We start from the raw sequence: 22,077 nt of genomic DNA, 5'->3' as shown, positions 1-22,077 counted from the left end.
TTGGAAACCCTTATGTTTTGGGTTTGGATCCTAGTGAAAAGATCTTTGTGAATTTCCCTAATGAAGTTTTGCATGAATTGATAATCAATGATAATTATTTTGTTTAATATTTATTGTTGGATTTTTTTTCATGTGCTTTCCGTTTTTTGAAAAAAAATTGGTTCAAGAAAAATTTGAAAAAAGACCCGTTTTTTGTCACTGTGGACCAGACGGACATCCGTCTATTGATATGGCTAATCACAGTGAGCCATACAGAATTTCCGTTTGGGCAAACGGTCATCCGTCTAGGCATAAAAGGCAAACAGACGATCGTCTGGTAGATAGTTTTTTTTTCCTGATATTGGTCTGTCCAGTTCAGAATGTGTTTTTAACTTACTGGATACCAATGGCCCAACAATTTGTGTGATTTTTGGGCATTGAGGGCCTAATAGAGCCTAGTGGAAGCTAATAAGGTAGAAGTGTTATGTGTGAACCACCTCATAGTATTAACATTATTGCATGTTTTATTTTATTAAAACTGTTTTTAATTATGGGTCTATCGATCATGTTTTTTGCACATAATGAAACTAATGTATAAGTCTATGTGGGTTTGCATGAGAATTTGATTGAATGTTTGTTAACATTTCTTTTGGATTAAATGCTTATCCCATAGGTTGACTATGTTGGTGTGATTTGTTGTTGCTTGTGTTGTATTTTTATGCTAGAATAATTGAACTCATCATTGTATTAATGTCTCAAGAATAAATGGCTACTACAAAGAGCATAGTTGCTGACCTCACTAAAGGAGATAAGCTGAATGAGAGGAACTATGACCTCTGGCACCGAAATGTGCAATATCTCCTAGAAGAGCAGGATATGCTGGAAACCATAAACCAGACCATTAACCTACCTGAGGAAGGTACCACTGCACAGCATCGCAGGGACCTTGAGACATATAATGCTTGGAAGAGGAAAGACCGGGTAGCTAGGATTACAATCCTGAGCTCCATGAGGGATGACCTGATGCTTCAGTTTGAGAAGCATAGGACTGCAAAGTCGTTGTGGGAGGCTGTGAAGTTTCAGTACGGAGGGACTTCCACCACAAGAGGCCGCCAGCTCGGACTCACCTTTGATGGTTATAAGATGCACCAGGGTCACACCATGAGGTAGCATATAATCATCATGTCTAACATGATTAGTGAGTTGAGAGCATGTGGGCGCCAAAAGACTGATGATGAGCAAGTCTCCGCAGTCATCAGGTCGCTGCCAAAGACTTGGGAGCATATGAAGATCTTCTTGACTCATGCTGATGATGTCAAGACTTTTGATCAAGCTGGCAAGCACCTTGAGTTGGAGGAGGATCGGATGTTGGCCGATGCCCCTCAAACTGAAGTATTTGCTGCTAAAGCTAGCACTAGTAAGGGTGCAGGTTTCAAGCACAAGAGAGAGAAAGCTCAACTTCAGCGATCCAAGCAAGGTAACCAGAGTGGGAACAAAAACAAGAGTGGCCCCAAGCGTTCAAGGGGGACTAGTGCTGGCAAGAAGAAATCACCTTTGATTTGCTTCAAATGCCGAAAGCCTGGTCATTTTGCTCGTGATTGCACTGAGCAGGAGGTATGTACTGTGTGTTACACCTCATCTTGTTATGTAACAAGTTCTACTATGCTTGCTGAACTAAATCATTTGTGGATTGTTGATTTAGGTGCGACAGAACACATAACAAGGGAACGCTCGAGCTTTGTGGAATACCGTCGTATTCCAAGAGGAAGCATAAGAATAACGATGGGGAACAGCTCAAGTGTGGAGGTTCATGGCATAGGCACATGCAGATTAGTTTTGCAAGGTCGCCGGACGCTGTTATTCCATGATGTGTTGTATGCTCCAGACATTCAGCGAAATCTTGTTTCTGTTATTTATCTTTTAAGACATGGTTTTAGAGTTGTATTTAAAAACAATTCTTTGGTTTTGTATCTAGGTGATACAGTTTATGGTTATGGTTTTCTTAATAATGGTTTTATTGTATTGGATACAACTGATAATTTATCTAATCCTAGTAATGCTTTTGTTTGCTATTCTAATTTGTGGCATGCTAGACTAGGACATATTGGCTTAGATAGGATGAACAGGTTGGCAAGAGAAGATCTCTTAGGCCAAGGTTCACTATTTGATTTGACAACCTGTGAGTCATGTCTAATAGGAAAAGCAACTAGAAAACCATTTAAAAAGGCTTTGAGAGCCTCTCTTCCTTTAGAACTTATCCATTCAGATGTGTGTGGACCCATGAATATGCATGCTAGAAAAGGACAGACTTATTTCATCACATTCATAGATGATTATACATGGTATGGTCACATTTATCTAATTTCTCATAAGTCAGAAGCTCTAGAATGTTTTAAGAAATTCATGAGCTTAGTTGAGAATCAGTTAGATAAAAAGATTAAAACTCTTAGAACGGATAGAGGTAGAGAGTATCTCTCCGATATGTTCAAAGGTTTGTGTGATGAAAAGGGGATATCTAGACAACTTACTATTCTAGGGACTCCATAGCAAAATGGGGTTGCTGAGAGGAGGAATAGAACCTTGCTAGACATTGTGAGATCCATGATGGCGCAGGAAAATCTACACATCTCTTATTAGGGAGATGCTTTGCGACTTACGGCCTATATCCTCAACAGAGTTCCAACCAAATCTGTTCCTTCCACACCATATGAGTTGTGGACTGGAAGGAAGCCAGATTTGAGTTACTTGCGCGCATGGGGATGTGTAGCATATGTTCACTCTACTTCTCACCAATATGGAAAGCTTGGACCCAGAGGAAGAAAGTGTATCTTTGTGAGATATTCTTAACCCTTAAAGGGCCATGTCTTCATTGGACTAGATGAGAGTGAGAGGAGAACGTAACTTGAGTCTAGGGATGCAACATTCTTGGAGAATGATTTTCCATCTCTTTCAAGATTTAACAAAGAATCATAGAAATTCTTTGAGATACAAGATAGTGGTCTTGTCACTCCAAGGATTTAAATTTTGGATAATGAGCCTGGGGTTCATCCAGAAGATCCTAGTGGGAGTGGTAGTGCAGATGTGATAGCTACCTTAGAGGGTGAGCAATCTGACATGCACTTGCGCCGTAGTGGGCGCGAGCTAGTTCATCGTCGACGTTTCGACATAGAGGATAAAGCCTACATGGTAACTCCTGAAGAGATCGACTGTGAGATGACTTCAGTCGATGAGCATGAACCGAAGAGCGTGCAGGAAACTCTTGCGAGGTCAAGCTCAAAGGAATGGTTGAAAGCAATAGAGGAAGAGTTGGAGTCAAAGCCTACATGGTAACTCCTTAAGAGATCGACTGTGAGATGACTTCAGTCGATGAGCATGAACCGAAGAGCGTGCAGGAAGCTCTTGCGAGGTCAAGCTCAAAGGAATGGTTGAAAGCAATAGAGGAAGAGTTGGAGTCGATGAAAGTTAATCATGTCTGGGACTTGGTTGACTTGCCACCTGGCCGAAAAGGCAATTGGGAACAAGTGGATTCTCAAGATCAAGAGAAAGGCGGATGGATCTATTGAGAGATTCAAGGCTCGTTTAGTGGCTAAGGGCTACACCCAACGAGAGGACGTTGATTATGATGAAACTTTTTCCCTTGTGGTTAGGTTTGCCTCATACTAGCCATTGTTGCTCAGTTGGACTTGGAGTTTTATCAGATGGATGTAAAAACTGCTTTTCTCAATGGAGAACTTGAGGAAGAGATCTATATGGATCAACCTCAAGGTTTTGAAGCAAATGGACTTGAGCGTAAAGTGTGCAAGCTTAAGAAGTCCATATATGGCTTAAAGCAAACATCTAGACAATGGAATGTGCGCTTCCACCAAGCTATGATGGAAAATGGTTTTTCCAGGCTTGAGGAAGACCACTGTGTTCACATCAAGAGATCTTATGGTAATTATGTCATTCTGACATTGTACGTAGATGATATACTTATGGCTAGCAATAGCAAGGAGCTATTGGAAACCATTAAGAAATGGTTGTCCTCCGTATTTGATATGAAGGACATGGGTGAAGCAAGCTATGTGCTTGGAGTCAAGATTGTCATAAATAGGCAAAAGAGATTAATGGGTTTATTTCAAGAGACCTATATTTACAATGTCTTGACGAGATACCAGATGCACAACTGCAAACCAATTGATACTCCAGTGGAGAAGGGTTTGCATTTGAGCCTTAATATGGGTCCTAAGACTCTAGAGGCGAAAACCAAGATGGAAAGAGTTCCATATTCCAGTGGAGTGGGTAGCCTAATGTACGCTATGATGTGTACTAGGCCGGATATTTGTTATGCAGTGGGTTTGATTAGTCGATACCAATCAAATCCAGGAACACGAGCACGAAAAGAAATCAAGAGGATATTGAGATATCTCAGAGGAACGAGTAACTACATGCTGTGTTACCAAGGATCAGATTTGCGGTTAGTTGGCTATAGCGATGCCGACTGGGCTGGAGACATCGATGAGCGCAAATCAACCTCTAGATATGTTTTCTTGCTGAATGGCGGGGGCATTTCGTGGTGTAGCAAGAAGCAAGCTTGTATATCCCTCTCAACCATGGAAGCAAAGTATGTGGCATGCTCAGTTGTGGTTCAAGAGGCTGTTTGGTTGAGGAGATTCCTTCGACATACTGGAATTGTGATAACATCCAAAGAGGCTGCCCTTGTCTACTGTGATAGTACGACAACTCTTAGCTATGTCAAGGACCCCAAGTATCATGGGAAGACTATCACTTTGTCAGAGACATTACATCAAGGAAGAAAGTTGTACTTAAACACATATCTACTAGTCAGATGGTAGCTGACCCTCTTACCAAACCAATAGCCAATGATGTTTTTATTTCTCATGTAAAATCATTGGGCTTGCATAGATTGTGATTTATTTTTGTTCTGAGACTTTCTTATTATTGAATAATATGAGTTCATTCCAACATTTCATTTATTCACTTTTTGTGTGATTGTGTTTCTCTAGCATAAAACAAGACATGTCAATATGCAAGAGAATGGCTCACTCACACGAGCATTCGCCTCTGGCGCCTAGGAAGCGAGCAGAGATGAGACGGATTGTGAATGACTTTATGTAGGTCAATGCATAATCATGATGTCGCCTTGATTTGGAATCAAGATGAGTTTCTCTATTGTGAAGAGAATCGACATGAATGTTCCCAGTATTCATGTTGCCTATAGGAGCCAGTGTGAGTACTTTATGTGGTGCTAGGGTGGCGACAATAAAGAAACTCGGGTTAGGCGCAAGAGGTTGCGACTAGACTAAGACCTGTATGGTGTTGAGATGGACATACGTTTTATTGTATATAGAATGCTCCACCATAGCACGTATATCATACTATGTGTGCTTAACGATCATTGGAAATGAGAGGATAGATCCCTGCTCCTCTCATTGTGTGAGTCCTGGACCTTATGGTCCATTAGTGTTCTTAGTGACTTTCGATGATATCATGAAACGAAGGGTTGATGTGGCTACTTTGGGGTGTTACCTATGGTCATGATTGATTCGACCTAAAGGGGCAATACCGGTAAAGGAGTTAATCCTAAGTGTAGTGATGGTTTGGGGTGAAAGGAAAAGTTTGATTCAACTGCACCCTAAAAAGTGTTTGCTGGCGCCAACTGTATGTGTTACAGTAGTGAACATTTTAAGGACAAGAAGGCGTTTTCTCAGAGGGATCGAGATACCTTTTAGTTTGGTGAGTTTGAATAAACCTAGGACACTGTGTTATACTAATGCTTATTTGATTTGTTTCTTTGAGTGATGTGCCATTCTGGCCTTCTGAGAAAGTTTCTAGTTTGGGGCTCACGCGTGCAGGTATATCACCGGTCGCACAACCCATTTTGCTAGTATGACTTCTGGATGTTTGTGTCTGGGACACGAGTGGTCTATGTATCTGGGATACATAGTAAAGAGATCAATATATGTATATCTGGGATATACATGTGTGTCTAGGATACAAGAGGTCTATGTATCTAGGATACATAGCAAAGAGATTGAATGTGTATATCTAGGATATACATGTGTGTCTAGGACATATTAAGAAATTAACACCTGCCCTTGTGCAAGTGGGGGATGTTGGAATTTATTAATTTAATTAATAAATTAGATGCCCAAGGGCAATATTGGAAACTCACTATTAGGGCGGTTACAAAATAGGGTTATATATTTTGGTAACCACTGCATAATTGAGTAAGTGATTCATTTGTACAAGATTTCTGCCAGAGAAACGGCGGCTCCCATCTCTCTCTCTCCCTCTCTCCAAGAAACGCAGGAAAGAGAAACCCATTGGTGGTTTCCTTCCTTTGCTTTAGATCATTATTTCATCTTTTTTCCACATGGCATTTGGGTTGTGGAAACAATTCCCTTTCCTAGTGATTGTGGAATCACCCCGGTAGAGCTTTGGTGGTGGAACGAGAATGTAGATCTAGATTTACTTCCATTGCGTATACTTCATATTTGGGAAAGAGAATTCAGGTAAGGATATTTCCCCATCAATTAATTGAATTGATATACTTGGAATATTACCAACACTTATATATAAAGCAGCTTTGTAACAAAAAATAATAAACCCCTAAAATTTCTCTTAATTTAGTCTCTTCTCATTTCTTGAGACTTAATTTTAGGGGTTTATTATTATTGTTTTTTTTTTATGTCTGAGGTTCATCCGGGCCAGCTTGCACGCACCTCGATTACATTCTCAGATGGAGTTTTGTCGTCTGCAAGGGTCGAACCCATGATGGCATGACCTCTCTCCTGAGAAGTATGGATCTTACACTCTACTAACCCTGCATTGACTTAATTTTAGGGGTTTATTAAATTCAGTTCCTAATTGAATTTTAATTCTGACCCTTGGATAATTAGTTGTCACGTGTTGCAATTCTAAATAAGAATTATAGGAAATTGCAGGGGGTGAGAATTGTAGAGGATGTGCACCCCCCGCCCCCCAACGAGGAGATGATCCAGACTCAATGTAGAGCACAGCCTATGCAATTATTGGGCTGAAGTTTGAGCAAGAAAATAGGTGTCCAGGGCAAAGATTTGGGATTGAAGATTGAGATTATTCTTTGGGCAAAGATTTGGTATTAAAGATTGGGGATATAAAGTTTAACTTGTTTACATCATTTAAGGAATGACATTAATATATTTTCATCCTATAGAGGTATTATAAATTGGATAAATTTGGTGGTAACATTAATTATAAGGAATTATTTGACTTCTCTCATTGGGGAAAATTTTCAATACGTATTCAGTCACATATAATATTTTTTGGTATCTTAGGTTTATCTATGCCAGTTTGTGCGCATATCGATTACATTTTCAGGGAGAGTTTTATTGCCCACAAGGGTCGAACCCATTATCTCTCCACTGAAAAGTATAGATTTTACCACAATATGAGTCCTGCGTTGACCGCATATAATATTTTAATTTAACGGTATTTGTTGGATTTATCTTAGTCTATAGATTATAATATTCTATACGATTGAATCCTAAAACTTATTACTTATTAGACACTCGAGAGAACCTATTAATGGCACGACCGAATCTCCGGGTAACACTTATGAAAAGTTTATCATTTGTTAAATGGCAAAACTACCCCTATTTTCTATTCAGAATGTGTCAGAAACGATTGAACACTTCAATTGGTTATGATTAGAAGGCGAAGCACACCGAAGCGCTTGATCCAAACCGGAAATCGAACTGAGTGAACCCGATGAATAATCGTTGAATCTTGGAAATCCAAATATGATCCGGTAAAACTTTATCTCTTCCCGCGATTCTGTATCAGTAGAACGTTTGAAGACTGCGCAGAACCTTTCCACGATTCTGGCTCCTGAAATCCTTAGCACCTTTGCTCTTTCTGGTATATTTGTTCGTGATTCATCTCTCTCACGCTGTTTTTTATCGATACGCCGAACGTAGTTGGATTGTTGCAGGTTTAACCATCATTGCTAGTCTTATTTATGCAAGAGTAGCGCATTTTACTTGGCCGTTGTTATGTTCCCCTAAAGCTTTCGTTATGTTAAGTAGAAAATGCTCATCTTTCCTTCAAAATACTGAATCTGTTTCTCTTTATGTTTCCTGTGGCAGTCTTTTTACTGAAAGAAATTTTGTCGATGTATCAACTGAATGTATATAGCTTGGATGAAGCTTTCCAGAATTTACGAATCGGATGTGGTTTTATCTGTTATCTTAGATGCACTATTTTATCTTACGGGAGTGAATTAGTTACGATACTATTGCTGCAATTTAGTTGGTTATCGTATAATTCATAAATCATAGAAAGAGAAATGCCTCGTCATGTAACTTCTAAGTACTCTGATGAAGATCTGTTTGCTGAATTGGCAGCTATGACAGATTTATTAGTTTTGGGATTTGAATTTTAATTCAAACTGAACATAATCTATTTGATCTTATGCCTAACAGAGCTTACTAAGTAAATTGACTGAAGAATTATGTGCAAAGAAGCTAATTAGAATTCATGCCTGGGAAATTCTTTACTTCAGTTCTACTAGTTGTCGCTGTATTGTATTGCTGCTGCGGATTGTTGGTAAAATACCTTGGATTGTGCTTATCAATTTAACTTTTGTAGTGTTGTCTGCTCATATTCCTAACTGGAGACTTAACAGTTCAAGTCATTAAGACATAAGCAGTAGATTTTAATTACTACCATAGTGCAAAAGCGTATTTTTCTTGAAAGAAACATTCAAAATAAATATATTTATAAGAGTGAGCCTTGGCTCTAATACAAAATGCAGAGCTGATGATCTTCATATGATTTTTCTTCTGATATTCATCTATATCTGTGATGTCTCTTCTGTTTGAATGAGCTTCTTTGCACCATAAAATCTGTGTTTCCATCAGTTGGAAGTTTGTGTTAAGAAATGGTCCCTCTTTGATTTACAGGTGCCTAATAGAAAATGCTCTGATTTACTCACAGCTACGATGAAGTGTGCAGCATACACGCTGTTTTCATCATTTTCTTCATTGATATCCCATCATAGGCCCTACAACAATATATCATATGGGTATTCCATGCAACAATCAAGAACACTTTGTTGTCACTCCCTGAAGCACCCAATACATGCAAAACATGTCATGGATTCTGGACGCTACTTTCCTCCTTGGTTCAGGTTGGCATATGAGATTTACATTGATGCCATGCTATGGAGTTTGGATCAGTTTCCAGTTTCTGGTAGCAATGAACTTCTGTTAATTATTGTCGCATACTCGCATTGTCCTGCAGTGTTGCTCCAATGATGGAATGGACAGATAATCATTATCGTACTCTTGCGAGGCTAATATCTAAGCATGCATGGCTTTACACAGAGATGGTTGTTGCAGAAACAATTGTTTATCAAAAAGATAATTTGGTAATACTTTTCTTTTGTAGGAAGTTAGCTTGGGTTCTGTTTAAAGTTTCCAATCTCTTCTATAGTTGTCATGACATCTGGGCAATTCATGTTGGTCAGAAGGGGGTGGGGAAACAAGGCAACAAAATGCACCTGGATTCCAAGGCATGCCTGGGCAATATCTTTAATTAGTCTTGCTTGTGAACAAACAAGATACAGAAAATTGAGGATGCAGAAACATATGAAATTCTGGAAAAAAGATAAGGAAAGGTTACACCATCAACCAATACATCAGCTTTTGCAAGATGTGTCCTAGTTCATCAAAGAATAATGTGATGATTATTTTATTACTTGGTTGTGGACTTGCCTTCTAAAATTTAGTCTCTGGACCATTTGAATACTATGCTACTGTAGTACTACTTATAGATAATTTGCTATATTTAAAAACATGTGATTGGGGAAAGTAAAGGCTGCAAGAGCACATTAGGAGAATGAAGAAGATGAAAGGGAGGAAGAAGATGGGACAAGCAAGGGGATGAAGAGAAGAAGAGGAGGTGAAATAGTTAGCAAGAGTAGTTGTGGAAGAGTATTTTTCATCTATCCTTATATTGATTTACTTGATTACCAAAGGGAAATATGATCATTAACCCTTATACTAGTACATGCTAGCTAAGAGGGGGGGGGGAAGTTAAAAGAGGAAAAACACATTACAATATAATAACCTAGTTCCCCAAGTAATCTTATTACACAAAATTACATGTACTTTGACTAAAAGTGTTATTGATATTATTTGCATGTAATTTTAAAAGAGTGCCTAGTTTTCTTGTTTTGTTTTTGGTGGTGGTGCGATGGGGGGAGTTTAGGGGTTCCACCTCCTTTCATATGTGCTACATGTATGCATTGGTTTTTGCTGTTATATAACTAGTTTTCTTGCTTCCTTCCATGCTGATTATTTCTGCTTCATTATGTTTTGTGGATTCATATACGACTATATTCGAATTTAAGTAACTGATAATCCTTCTCAATTTGGTGGGATTGTTCAGGACAGGTTCTTGGCATTTCCTCCAGAGCAACACCCTATTGTCCTTCAGATTGGTGGAAGTAATTTGGATAACCTGGCAAAAGCTGCTGAACTTGCAAACGCATATCAGTATGACGAGATAAATCTCAAGTTTGTACCCATATCCTTCCACTTATTGATTTTTACCTTTTTACTTTTTCTTCCATGATTTGAAACACTTAGAGTTGATGAAACAGCTGTGGGTGCCCTAGTGGAAAAGTGGCAGGTCATGGATGCTTTGGTGTGCGTCTTATGCTTGACCCAAAGGTGCGAATTATTTATATGATTAAATTGCTATTTCGACTTTACATGTTTCAGATTGCAAATTTGTCTTTGTTAATTAACCTTGATGCATTCTGGTATTTGTAAGGGTAGTTTGTTGGGGAGGCTATGTCAGCAATTGCTGCCAATTCCCATGCCTCAGTCAGTGTTAAGTGCCGAATAGGTGTTGATGATCATGACTCTTATGATCAGCTCTGTAAGTTGCACCCGTTTTCACGTTAACTTTTACAGATGATAGATGTGTTTACTTCATGCATCATTTTCCTTTTTGAAAATTTTCTTATGTTGGAGATTTGCAGTTCCAGGTTGTGTTTCATACATGAGGTAGAGATTCATGTATCTAGATTTCAACTGAACTACTACTAGATGCTTCTGATTGATAAGCTAGGTGACTTGGTGTCAACTTCTAAACAGAGCTAGAAACTGGGGATTGCTTTAAAACAAGATAAGAAAGGAACATCTCAGCTGCCAAATTTTTTGTCTGACTATGGAATCCAGTACACCACTGCTTGAACTAAGAGACCCAAAAATAATCACCATAAGTAATGCAGAACCTGAGAAGGCCTGCTGAGGTGGGTTGCACTGAGAGAATTAGGAGAATAGGAAGATCACATTCGCAACTCATGCTAGAGCTTCTCTACTAGGACTCTTCATTAATCAAATTCAATAACTCAAAACCTGAGATTTCCTCATACAATTTTACAAATAGATAGGCAAAATGCCTTGTCTCAAAAATAGAAACTACCTAACTAAGCTAATGATGAGAAAAGGAGACAACTAATTAGATATTCCTACTCAAGCAATTATAATACTTAAAATAAAGTAATACTGATATTTTTACTAATATTACTAATTCCAGCCCTCCACAGATCAGGGAATGGTTTAGGCCCAGCCCTTGGTCTGGGTTTCCAAAGTGGATCATGTTGGCCCAGCCAGGCCAAGGCTACTGCATCAATAAGACCTTAGTTTATTTGAGGTAGTTTTGGTCAGCTGGTCAAGGTGGTATACTATTCATCTCTCTTCCAGAAGCTTGGAAGACTGTTGCAGAACCATACCAAATTGGGATTCGTTCCTTAGGAACAGTCTAGATTGGATTATATATGAATTTGTCCTTAATTCTATGGGTTTATTTTGTAATAGCCAATTTGATAGGCCTAAAATATGGTTAGAAAGAAGGGGGGGGGGGGGGGGAATTTATCTCATTGGTTTAATTAGAGTCATGTTTTGGGTCCATTTCGTTTTTTATTTCAATTTCCTAGTCAGTTTATGTTACCTAATAAGTTAAGGATTGGCTTAAGCCTTTCTTTCTAAGTATGGGAGTTTATTTTGGTGTTTTCTAAGTTTGAGTCCTACTTTCTGTTTGAAACTATGTCAGCCAATGTGGCTATAAATTTAGGATGCAATTGCTAAGCTGAGCCATGAAATGATGGATTGAATTTTGAGTTCAACCTGATCTTCAACAAAAGTAAGTTGAATTTATCCCAATCCCCAAGTCTTCTTTTTTCTCATCTTCTAACTATCTAAATTTCTCGACCCTAAAATTTCCTCTCTTTTTTTTTTTTGCCTTTTTCTATTTTTGTACTCCCCGGATAACCCAAATTTCATACTTAGATATATGGCAATCTCAAGAATGTACCCTATTACTCTAAAACTATCCAACCACCATAACCTATGTTCTTATGTATCCCAATCAACAACTTCAGCACAAACCCCCCCCCCAAAATAAAAAATAAAAAAATAAAAAAATAAAAAAATAAAATAAAAGGAGGCAACAACAACAACAAGCCTTTTTGCTATTAAATCGGGTCAGCTCCATGGAGCCTTCCAATCAGCTCTATTTGAGGTCATACTAGATACTAGGCCTAAGCTATGCATATCCTTTCTCATCACTTTTCTTCAGGATATCTTAGGTCTGCCCGTAGTTCTTCTAATTTCTCTAATTTGGATTAAATCCCTTCTCTGCATAGGGGAGTTTAAAGGTTTTTGTTGAATGTGGTTTTGCCACCTCAATCAACTTTCTTGTAGCTTATCATTTGTTGGAGCTACTCCTAGTCTAGCTCTAATATGTTCATTTCCTTATCCTTTCTAGTTTTGCCACTCATTCATCTTAGCATCTTTTTTTTTGCTACACTGAGTTTATCTATTTGATGTTTCTTAACAGCTCAACACTTTGCACCATATATTTTAGCTGGTTGTATTGCGGTCCTATAGAATTTTCCTTTGAGCTTTTTAGGAAACATCGTTCACATAAGACCTCGGAGGACTTCTCCACTTTATCCACTCTATTTTAATTCTTTGGGAAGTATCATCCTCTATATCACCTTCTTTGTTTATAATTGAGCCAAGGTACCTAAATTATTGCTTTGTGGAATCTCTTTCTCATTAATTATTACCACCTCATCATCCACCCTATCATGACCAAAGTTAGACACTTGATGTTCCGCTTCATTCTACTTGGTTCTAAAGCCTTTTGATTCCAAAGAATGATTCTAACTTTGGAATTGATCTCTACTTACGTCTCATCTACCAAAACAATATTAGATGTAGAAAGCATTCACCAAGGAACCTCAACTTGAATGTCTTTGGTTAAATCATCCATTACAAGTATGAATAAATATGAGCTTAAAGCTGATTCTTGGTGTAGTCCAAGTATAATTGAGAATTTGCTACCTTGGCCCCCACTATTCTTTCACTTGTAACTGAACCATCATACATATCTTTAATTATGTCCACATATTTAGTTGCAACATTTCTTTTCTCTAGTACGTGCAAATTAAAGCTCTAGGGACTCGATCATAAGCTTTTTCTAGGTCAATAAAGACCTTGAAAATATCTTTATTACAGTTTATACCTTTCCATAAGTCTTCTAATAAGGTAAATATCCTTCCATGACGGATCTTCTTGGCATAAGATGGAATTGGTTTTCCGTAATAGTGGTTCTCTTTTTTTTCTTTTCTTATTATAAAGCACTTGTCAATTCCAGTATGAAATCTAGCGCAATGAGTACTGCGTGGCAGTGGATAACTGGATATTATCAAGGTTCTGTAGTACATTTATCTCCATCAGAATGAGATATTCATTATGGTCATTCAATCAATCATGGATGCCACATCAATCAAGCCCAAATAGGGAAGTTTTTGATTTGTTGGAATCTGTTTCCACCATTTGAGTTCATTTATATTTACTAAAACACCCTTATTTTCAATGTAGCATGTGCTGCATTATAAATGAGCAGCAAGGAATAGGCAAGTTGGAATAGCATTCTGAACTTCATTCTTTGGGTGTGGAAGAAATTGAATTTCCAGCCTACTGACATGTCTAATGGTTGTGATCAAGGTAGTTACAAATTTTTACTACAGACATATTAAGTTTCAATTTTATATTCAGATCCTGAGAATCTAATCCATCGTTGTATGTCGAATTACTCCTGAACAAAGACGTGTGAAAAACATGCATGCATGTCTTACATAATCCAGCCATGTCCCGATTTACTGATCAAGATCTAAACTCACTGTTACTCGTGCTAGTTAACAACCACTTAAGTACACTTTTGGTTTCTTTGGTTCCATGATCTTATATCTTTTTTCAAGAACAGAAAAGCCAAGTAAAACACAAAGTTGGAACCACACCCCCCCCCCCCGGGAGTGCGCCCTTGCGAAGAGACCCATCCCAAACAATTTGTGTCCTTTATCTCATCTGTTGATTGATTAAAGGTTCGGTGTGAATTTAACCCTGTAAAAGCCCTCTGTGTTTTGTATGTACTGAGGGCATGCCCTTATTCATGTTCTGATTAAACAGCTTCATAGACTGGTGTAACCCATTAATTGTTGCTGGTACTGATTTGCCTTGACAAACTTCAGGCTACTTGATTATAAAGGTTGGCTCTATAGCTTTGTTGTTTGTTATTAACATCACATATGCAAGGAACTCATTCTGCTAATTTTGGCATTCTTTCAGGTAATTTTATTTATACAGTTTCTTCTCAATCACCAACAAAGCACTTCATTATACATGCACGGAAAGCCCTTCTTAATGGCATCAGCCCTGCTGAAAATCGAAGAGTCCCTCCCCTCAAGTATGTACTTGGAAATTATGCCTCTTGCAAAGAAGTAACTAGAATTAGCAGGAAGCTACCACCATTAAGCATGTGAATAACTTTTTTTTTTATTTTATTCAAATAGGGAGAACCTAAAAAAAGGTGGCCCAGTAAGCACCAAGTTCACAGAATTGGTACGGGAGGACCACAATTTAATTTAGATGGTTTATTCCCAAAACAGTTCAAGCACTCCTAATCAAGATGATTGTCATTCATTGATACTTGTTTATCTTGGGTCTTTCAGCCATTTCCCTCAAGTTAGTTCACAGTAGTTCTAAATCACAAGATCTGGTGGTGTTGTGTCCGTCATATCCCCTTTGTCTGCTTTCTGCTGGTGGCAAGGCTCCCAGCTGTTGTTTCATGTTACCTAGATATCCTGGGTCGTCAGCGAAGAAAAATTTTAATTTAACCTTGTGATCAAGTTTGGGTTTGTTTTGGATATCTAATCTCATGCATAAACCATGATGATACTGATAAGGACCACTTCTTTCCTCCATTGTCACATGACTCATATTCCAGGATTTGTGCAACTTTTTTGTCCTATATTTTTAGACCTAGACTGTCAAAAGCATCTTATGTGCATGATACATATCCAACTCTATCCATTTCATGCTTTCTTCTGATAGAGGATTGACTAGTTTAAATTAGGCGGTGAAGTCACTCGGCTCCATTTCACATAAAAACGGGACTGATGATTTAGGAATTTGTGCCACCATTCTTTGGCACCTTTCAATGGCAAATTGAGTCAACAAGAATCTTTATTGCTGGGTCCCAGTTCTTTGAGCCTGTTAGATGTGGATCTCACTTTTTGTTTATACAATCTGTATGTTTGAAAGTCCTGAATTCAATATTATGTAGCTATGATTTCATCTCTTCATTTCTTTTCTTTCATAGTCGGATCTGATTCCTCTTTTGTCTTTCCTCTAAATTATGTGATCTTGGTTCTGGCACATTGACAATATTTTCTTTGGTGATGCAGATATGAATATGTATTTGGCCTTATACGTGACTTCCCAGAGTTACAATTTACAATAAATGGAGGCATAACTAACATTGATGAGGTAAACCATTTAGTCTAGCATGCCATATGCATCAAGTAGGAAAAGAAGGTTATCTATGTTGCCTTGAATTTCTGCTCAAATAGCAGCTAGATTCCCTAAATTTGTGAAAATATCCTGGTAGTTCCAGCTCAAAAGAGTTTCCAGATCGAGTTATCAAGATTAAATGAAAAATATAAAATTTGACTACATGGTTTATTAGTTTACTAAAAGGTGTGCCATACTGTTAACAAATGTGCCATTATTCTGTATTACACGTCTATATTAGTTTAAGTGAAACCTTTTACCTTTTTTGTTTTAGTGTTCAGTGAGTTTTAAAGAAACATATTAATGCACTTATATTAGACATTAATCCCACATGGAGACCTATGCACGAGCTTGGGACTTGAGAGGCCTATAAGGTGCTTTTGGTAGTCCAATGGTCCCTCCAGCTAGTTATATTATAGGGTGGCTCTTTGTTTTCTTGGTTTCATTGTGATGCAACTAGCATATTAGCTCAGAAATTGAGGTAAAGTTAGTTTATGTGATTAACAGTAAAGAGTTTGACTTAGATTAGAATATGTAATGGCTCGATGGAGTTATGCTTGGAGTTAATTGTTGTTTTGATTCTTGCATGTGTGTGACTAGTAGCCTTTGTATATCACAATTTATGAGGAAATCTCAATAGAAGTATTGAAGGGCTTAGAAACCTGTGGGCTAGCTTGGTTAGCAAGTTGTTTAATAAGATTACAAGCACAAGGAAAATGCCAGATGAATGGAGGAGAAGCATTGTGGTCCCAATTTACCAAAATAAAAGGATATTCAAAGCTGTAATGGCCATAGAGGCATAAGATTGATGAGTCACACTATGAAATTATGGCCAAGAATAATTGAAACCTATTTGAGATAAGAGGCTACTATTATAGAAAACCAATTTGGTTTTATGTGGGGAAGATCTATAATGGAAGCTATTTACCTTATTTGGAGACTTATAAAAAGGTATAGAGTGTAAAAAAGATCTTCATATGGTTTTTATTGGCCTAGGAAAAACTTATGATGGAGACCTTGGAGCGTTAATTTGGCAAGCACTAGAGAAAATAAATGTTGTAAGTAAATGTGGACATAATTAAAGATATACATGATGGTTCAGTGACAAATGTAAGAATGGTAGGGGGGACAAGATGCGTGAGTTCCCAATTATAGTTGGGTTACATCAAGGATCAACTTTAAACCTATAGTTAGTTATTTGCACTTGTAATGGATGAGTTACCCAAAGACATTTATGATGAGGTTCCTTGGTGTATGCTTTTGCTGATGGTATTTTATTTGAGGAATCAAAAGTCTTGAAACAAAGTAGAACAAAGATGGAATATCTAGTGTATTACTTTGGTGTGATTGGACAAATGATGAGGTGGCGAAACTTGATGACAAGGAGATCCCATAAGGTGATTAGTTTAGGTACATTGGCTCAATCATAAATGTAAAAGGTGATTTAAAGGATGATGTTTCCCAAAGAATTAAAATGGAGTGGATGAAGTGGAGAGGTGCATCTGGGGTTTTGTATGATTAATGTATTCCTTTAAAGCCCAAAGGAAAATTCTATAGGACTATCATACTGCTCAACTACTATGTATGGTGCATAGTGTTGGGTTGTAAGAAACATTATATAGACAAACTCAATGTCGCTAAATGAGGATGCTAAGATAATTGTGGCAAAACTAGGAATGATAAGGTCTAGAGGTGGTTTGGGAGTAGCTCCCACAAATGATAAGTTACAAGAAAGTTGATTGAGGTGGCATGGCCATTTAAATGGAGCCCCTTAAGTGCCCCCGTAAGGAGAAGTGATGCAATCTAGATTGTTAGAAGAACTAGGGGCAGACCTAAGATAAAAGTGGTGAGAAAGGATATGCATAGCTTAGGCCTTCTATCTAGTATGGCCTCGAACTAGAGCTGATTGGAAGGCAAGGATCCATGTAGGTGACTCCATTTGGTTGGGCCAAGGCTTGTTGTTTTATGGATGATCTGAGCAAGGAATTTGAGTTCTGATATTCTTGGGGAGTGTATACAAGATTCATAGCCAATACTAGATTTCTTCTCTTCTCCTCTCTTTGTACGCACATTCTTCTTCTTTCCAAGAGGATCAGTCATATCTCCTTTCTCTCCCCTTCCATCAATCTGATTTCTTCTTTTAACAATGCTGCTGCTTCCTTTATCTCATATCTGATCGTGAGTCTTGTTTGCATTTAAGATCCATAATTGGGATTTTCAGATCGCATTACATACTGGACCACTTATCATTTGACCCTGTACTGAAAGACTGGTCTTGGTTCTAAGTTCCAACAAGGTGATCCTACTGATGTTGATGATTTCTATTGTCTAATTGAGCATTGGTAGCTTACAAAGTTGGCTTAAATCCTGCTTGATCTTTGGGGGTATGTTATTGTTTTCCAGTGTTAAAACATCTTTGTTTCCAAAATTCAAATGTTTCCTGCAATAATTATCTCAAATGTGGTGGTGAATTATCACTTATGAGGAATAAATCATACAGTAAAGTTGATTCTGCTGTGATGTTTAGTTTGAGGGCCCATGGTTCAATATCAACTTTATGTGCATACCAGTTTTGTGAACCACTCCAACTTCAGGTGTTTTATCAAGAAGAGAAGAAGGGAGTGAGAATGCTCCACTTTCTTGATTCCATGTGTGGTTAAATTGGGAACTGATTCCAAGCAACTTTTTCCTAATGTTCATTTTTATTGGGGTTCAATTCAAAGTTGTGAACATGTCTGTCTTAATGTTTTTTATTAGCTTCTGGCCTAATCATTAAGTTGAGCTTGAGATGCCTAATCTTTTCACATCTGTGAGTGACATGATTTTCTGGAGGTCCTTACTAAGGTTTTTGGATAATGTTGTTCTCTGGAATACCTTTGTGGATGTTTTATAACATGAAACTGCTCATATTTCATTTTCACTACTTTCACACTCATTTAATAGGTCAATGCAGCACGAAAAGGAGGAGCTCATGGAGTGATGGTTGGGCGTGCTGCTTACCATAAGTATGAACTCTTGCTATGACTAAATAAAGTATTTTATATTTATTCATCCAAATGAAAAGTATTTTATGTTTTACTGTTTATTCTGGATATTATTGTTCTGTTGTATATTCTTCACGTTACCTTTTATCTTTGATTTGCAATTTTTTTCATCATATTGACAAAGAATGTTATCTTTTATTTGTTTTAAATTGGTTAAAACTAGCTGTCTGTATTATTTCCAATTAATGGTGCTACCTAACTCTTAGTTTTTCTGTCTTTAATGCCTATTTGTGCTTGGATAAATTAATACCAATTTGTGGAGTTTTAGTGACAAATCTAATTGGTGGACAACATGAACATTGTCAAGGGATTGTGATATGTCAGACAAACCCAAATCTATGATGTAAATGTACCTTCTTGTGTATTCTGCCATTTTTGTGATTTTTTTTTTTTGGGAACCTTCCTAGTGTTTATTTTGCAGTTTATATCATTTTTTTCTAAATTGTATGTTTACATCAAGGTATGTAAATATATGACACATACAAAGAGTTTGATTAGTAGCATGATTTGTCCATCATACTGCAGACCATCCTTCTTGAGAATATATCTTTACTGTTTATTGAATGACTTCTCCTTGAGGGTCTTAGGTGGCTAGTCTTGTCAGTACCCAATTGCTGCTAAGTTACAGGGGTTTTATGACTGTTTATTGAATATTCCGCCTTAAGATGGCATTTGGATGCCATGAAGGCAGTCATAATTGCGAGTGGCTGTAGGGGAGATCTTCTCCTTCACTGTAGCCGTGGCTGGAGAATGATTCTGACCATTAGAATTTGGAGCTGCAATGGGGAACCCCATGCAGTCTGCAACTAGCCAAGCATACCTAGCTGTTGTAGAATGATGACCTTGGCTTGTACTCATCAGTAAAAAATAGTAATTGGATTATAAAATCAGAAGAAAGCAAATTAATAGACAATTGAAAATGTCACTTCCAAATTTATTCATGCGATGTTGGAAACTATTAGGACTAGAATTATGGGCTCTTCACTTTTCAAATTGTTCTAGGCTTCAAGCAACGGATGTAAATTCTACTTTAGCATGATAGGAGATGAAATACAGTTTGGGTAGTCTAATACTGCTACAGTGCTAGCTTTAGTTACAACTTGCAACCACACTTCTGAAAAAATTAACATATTTCTGTAAATTATTTAATTGGATGTTGGAATTTTTGTAAAATCCAAGATTTTAGGAAGGTAGGTTTCAGATTTAGATTAGTTTATATGGACTTCGTTCTTCACTTCTTGTTCCCTGAAAGATTTTCTTCTTCTTTGTCATTTACTGTTGCCTGTTGGTTCACATTTGATGATCTTCACCATTTGCCTTTTTTGGTGCAGCCCATGGTCTACTTTGGGACTCGTTGATAGCATTGTATATGGTCTACCTAGTTCTGTTATTTCACGTCGTCAGGTTGTCTAAAAGATCAAGTCATCAAATAGACCTATTTTAGTCTTGTTCACAGTGAATCCATCTCAAGGTTTGAAATTGCAATTTGGTTTAGGTTCTTGAACAATATCAGGCATATGGTGATTCCATTCTTGGTAAACATGGACCTAATAAACCAAATGTTCGGCAAGTAATCAAGGTCAGTAAGGATGTCAAGGAAGTTTATTTTTTGTTGTTTCTTTTCTTGGAACATTGTTCTCTGTTTTTTAGTCATTAATGTTCCTCTTAGATGGTTTTACATTTCTGTTCTACTGAGCATTTTTTCTCATTTGGAATGTCTAAAATTGAAAAAGCTAGATAAATTTTAATGAACTGAACTTACCTTTATGGTCCTCACGGTACTGTTGATTAATGGCCTCAAATCAGTGTGAAAGAACTGTAATACTTTTATATGATTCATCTTCTCTCTACCCTCCATCATCAACAAACTAGAGTTAGATGGTTTTACATTTCTATTCTACTGACTTTTTTTCTCATTTGGAAGGTCAAAAATTGAACAAGCTAGATAACTTTCGACTGAACTTCCTTGGTCCTCCGGTCGTTGACAATGGCCTCAAACGTGTGAAGCGGTAATACTTTGTGTGATCACTTCCTCTACCCTCCATCATCAACAACTAGAGTTTGGTGCTTTTAGGGCTTATACCATTTTGGATATATGAATCTTCAATTCCTTTACTTTCACCATGCTGTGAAATATGTCTTGATGGTTCTGATATTATTCATGAAGGTGTAAACCACTTACCCATGCTAAATTTCACCTGATTTATTGGCAAATTTTATCCCTTTCCTGATATGCGTGGATGATGTCATTGCATCCTTGTTGCAATGCAGCCATTACTAAACCTCTTCCATTCAGAGCCTGGGAATGGACTGTGGAAGCGCAAAGCAGATGCTGTATTACGCCATTGCACTGTATGTTCATGCAGTCAAAAACCTATAATTTCCTAATATAAAATAACGATTCTCTTGCCCATTCATTTTACTCTCACATGTTTAAACTTGGTATGGACATAGCCTAGACCTGATCTTGTTGCTTTTTTATACTGTAGAGCATCAAGTCATTTCTTGAGGAATCCCTGGATGCATTTCCAGAGTCTGTATTGGATTCAGTACCTGAGAGGAGTCCATCTGCATCTGAAGACACATTCAGTGATATACATGGGTTGCTGCCATGTCCATATAAATTAAAAGAACAAGAGTTGCTATATGCCTAGTCTGAAGTATGTACCGTTACTGCATATTAATTTTACTGTTAAAGCTTTCATGTAATTATTTATATTCATTCATCCTTGACAGTATGAGGTGGGGGGCGGCTTAACAATTTGGCTTGCCATCACTGATCCACACTCCCCTGATGAGCAGATATTGAATGATGTAACGGTGAAGCATGCCCATACTTAATTTCATCTTCTGTATGGTTACAAATATAAACAACCTCAAACCACATGATAAGGATTAGGGAGATTGAACCATGCATGCATGCTAAGCAAAGAGTGAATGATGGTTTTGCAGATGGTCATCGGATTAGAACTGAAAACAATTCTTTTGTCATCTGATTACATGAACTGTTTTTGTTGGATATCCGCTCCTTACTAATGATAAGCTCTTGGATCCATTTCAGTTCTTGAGAGTCTCAAACTATCAACCTAAAAAAATAATAATAATAATAAATAAATAAAAAGAAAGAGTAAGTAAGTGGC

General features: G+C 37.5%; 1 protein-coding gene across 3 annotated transcripts; it reads left to right on the top strand.

Moving 5' to 3' along the window:
* Nucleotides 1-7,692: 7,692 nt before the first annotated feature.
* LOC149001634 (uncharacterized) lies at nucleotides 7,693-21,663 on the top strand. Of its 3 annotated transcripts, none has more exons than XM_089137377.1 (13): nucleotides 7,693-7,881; nucleotides 8,959-9,151; nucleotides 9,265-9,391; nucleotides 10,414-10,541; nucleotides 10,628-10,697; nucleotides 10,806-10,908; nucleotides 14,670-14,787; nucleotides 15,788-15,869; nucleotides 18,837-18,898; nucleotides 20,269-20,341; nucleotides 20,433-20,516; nucleotides 21,209-21,289; nucleotides 21,427-21,663. In XM_089137377.1, exons 2-13 carry the CDS (start codon nucleotides 8,964-8,966, stop codon nucleotides 21,589-21,591), a joined length of 1,281 nt encoding a protein of 426 aa, XP_088993503.1. In that variant the 5' UTR covers nucleotides 7,693-7,881; nucleotides 8,959-8,963; the 3' UTR covers nucleotides 21,592-21,663. The 3 variants fall into 3 exon arrangements, with proteins under 3 accessions (XP_088993503.1, XP_088993501.1, XP_088993502.1); XM_089137375.1 differs by having other exon boundaries at nucleotides 8,925-9,151; XM_089137376.1 differs by lacking the exon at nucleotides 7,693-7,881 and adding an exon at nucleotides 7,882-7,954 and having other exon boundaries at nucleotides 8,925-9,151.
* Nucleotides 21,664-22,077: the final 414 nt, after the last annotated feature.

This window comes from Hakea prostrata, chromosome 10, assembly GCF_041222555.1.
Source record: "Hakea prostrata isolate BN-2017 chromosome 10, UWA_Hpros_2, whole genome shotgun sequence".
In the NCBI taxonomy this organism is placed as follows: domain Eukaryota; kingdom Viridiplantae; phylum Streptophyta; class Magnoliopsida; order Proteales; family Proteaceae; genus Hakea; species Hakea prostrata.
This window is presented reverse-complemented; position numbering and strand designations above follow the sequence as displayed.

Excerpts from the sequence above, each read along its gene's own strand:
- LOC149001634 (XM_089137377.1), top strand. The coding sequence starts at position 8,964 with ATGAAGTGTGCAGCATACACGCTGTTTTCATCATTTTCTTCATTGATA. Across the intron at positions 9,152-9,264 it reads TACTTTCCTCCTTGGTTCAG|TGTTGCTCCAATGATGGAAT; the intron begins GTTGGCATATGA and ends ATTGTCCTGCAG. Across the intron at positions 18,899-20,268 it reads GGGCGTGCTGCTTACCATAA|CCCATGGTCTACTTTGGGAC; the intron begins GTATGAACTCTT and ends TTTTTGGTGCAG.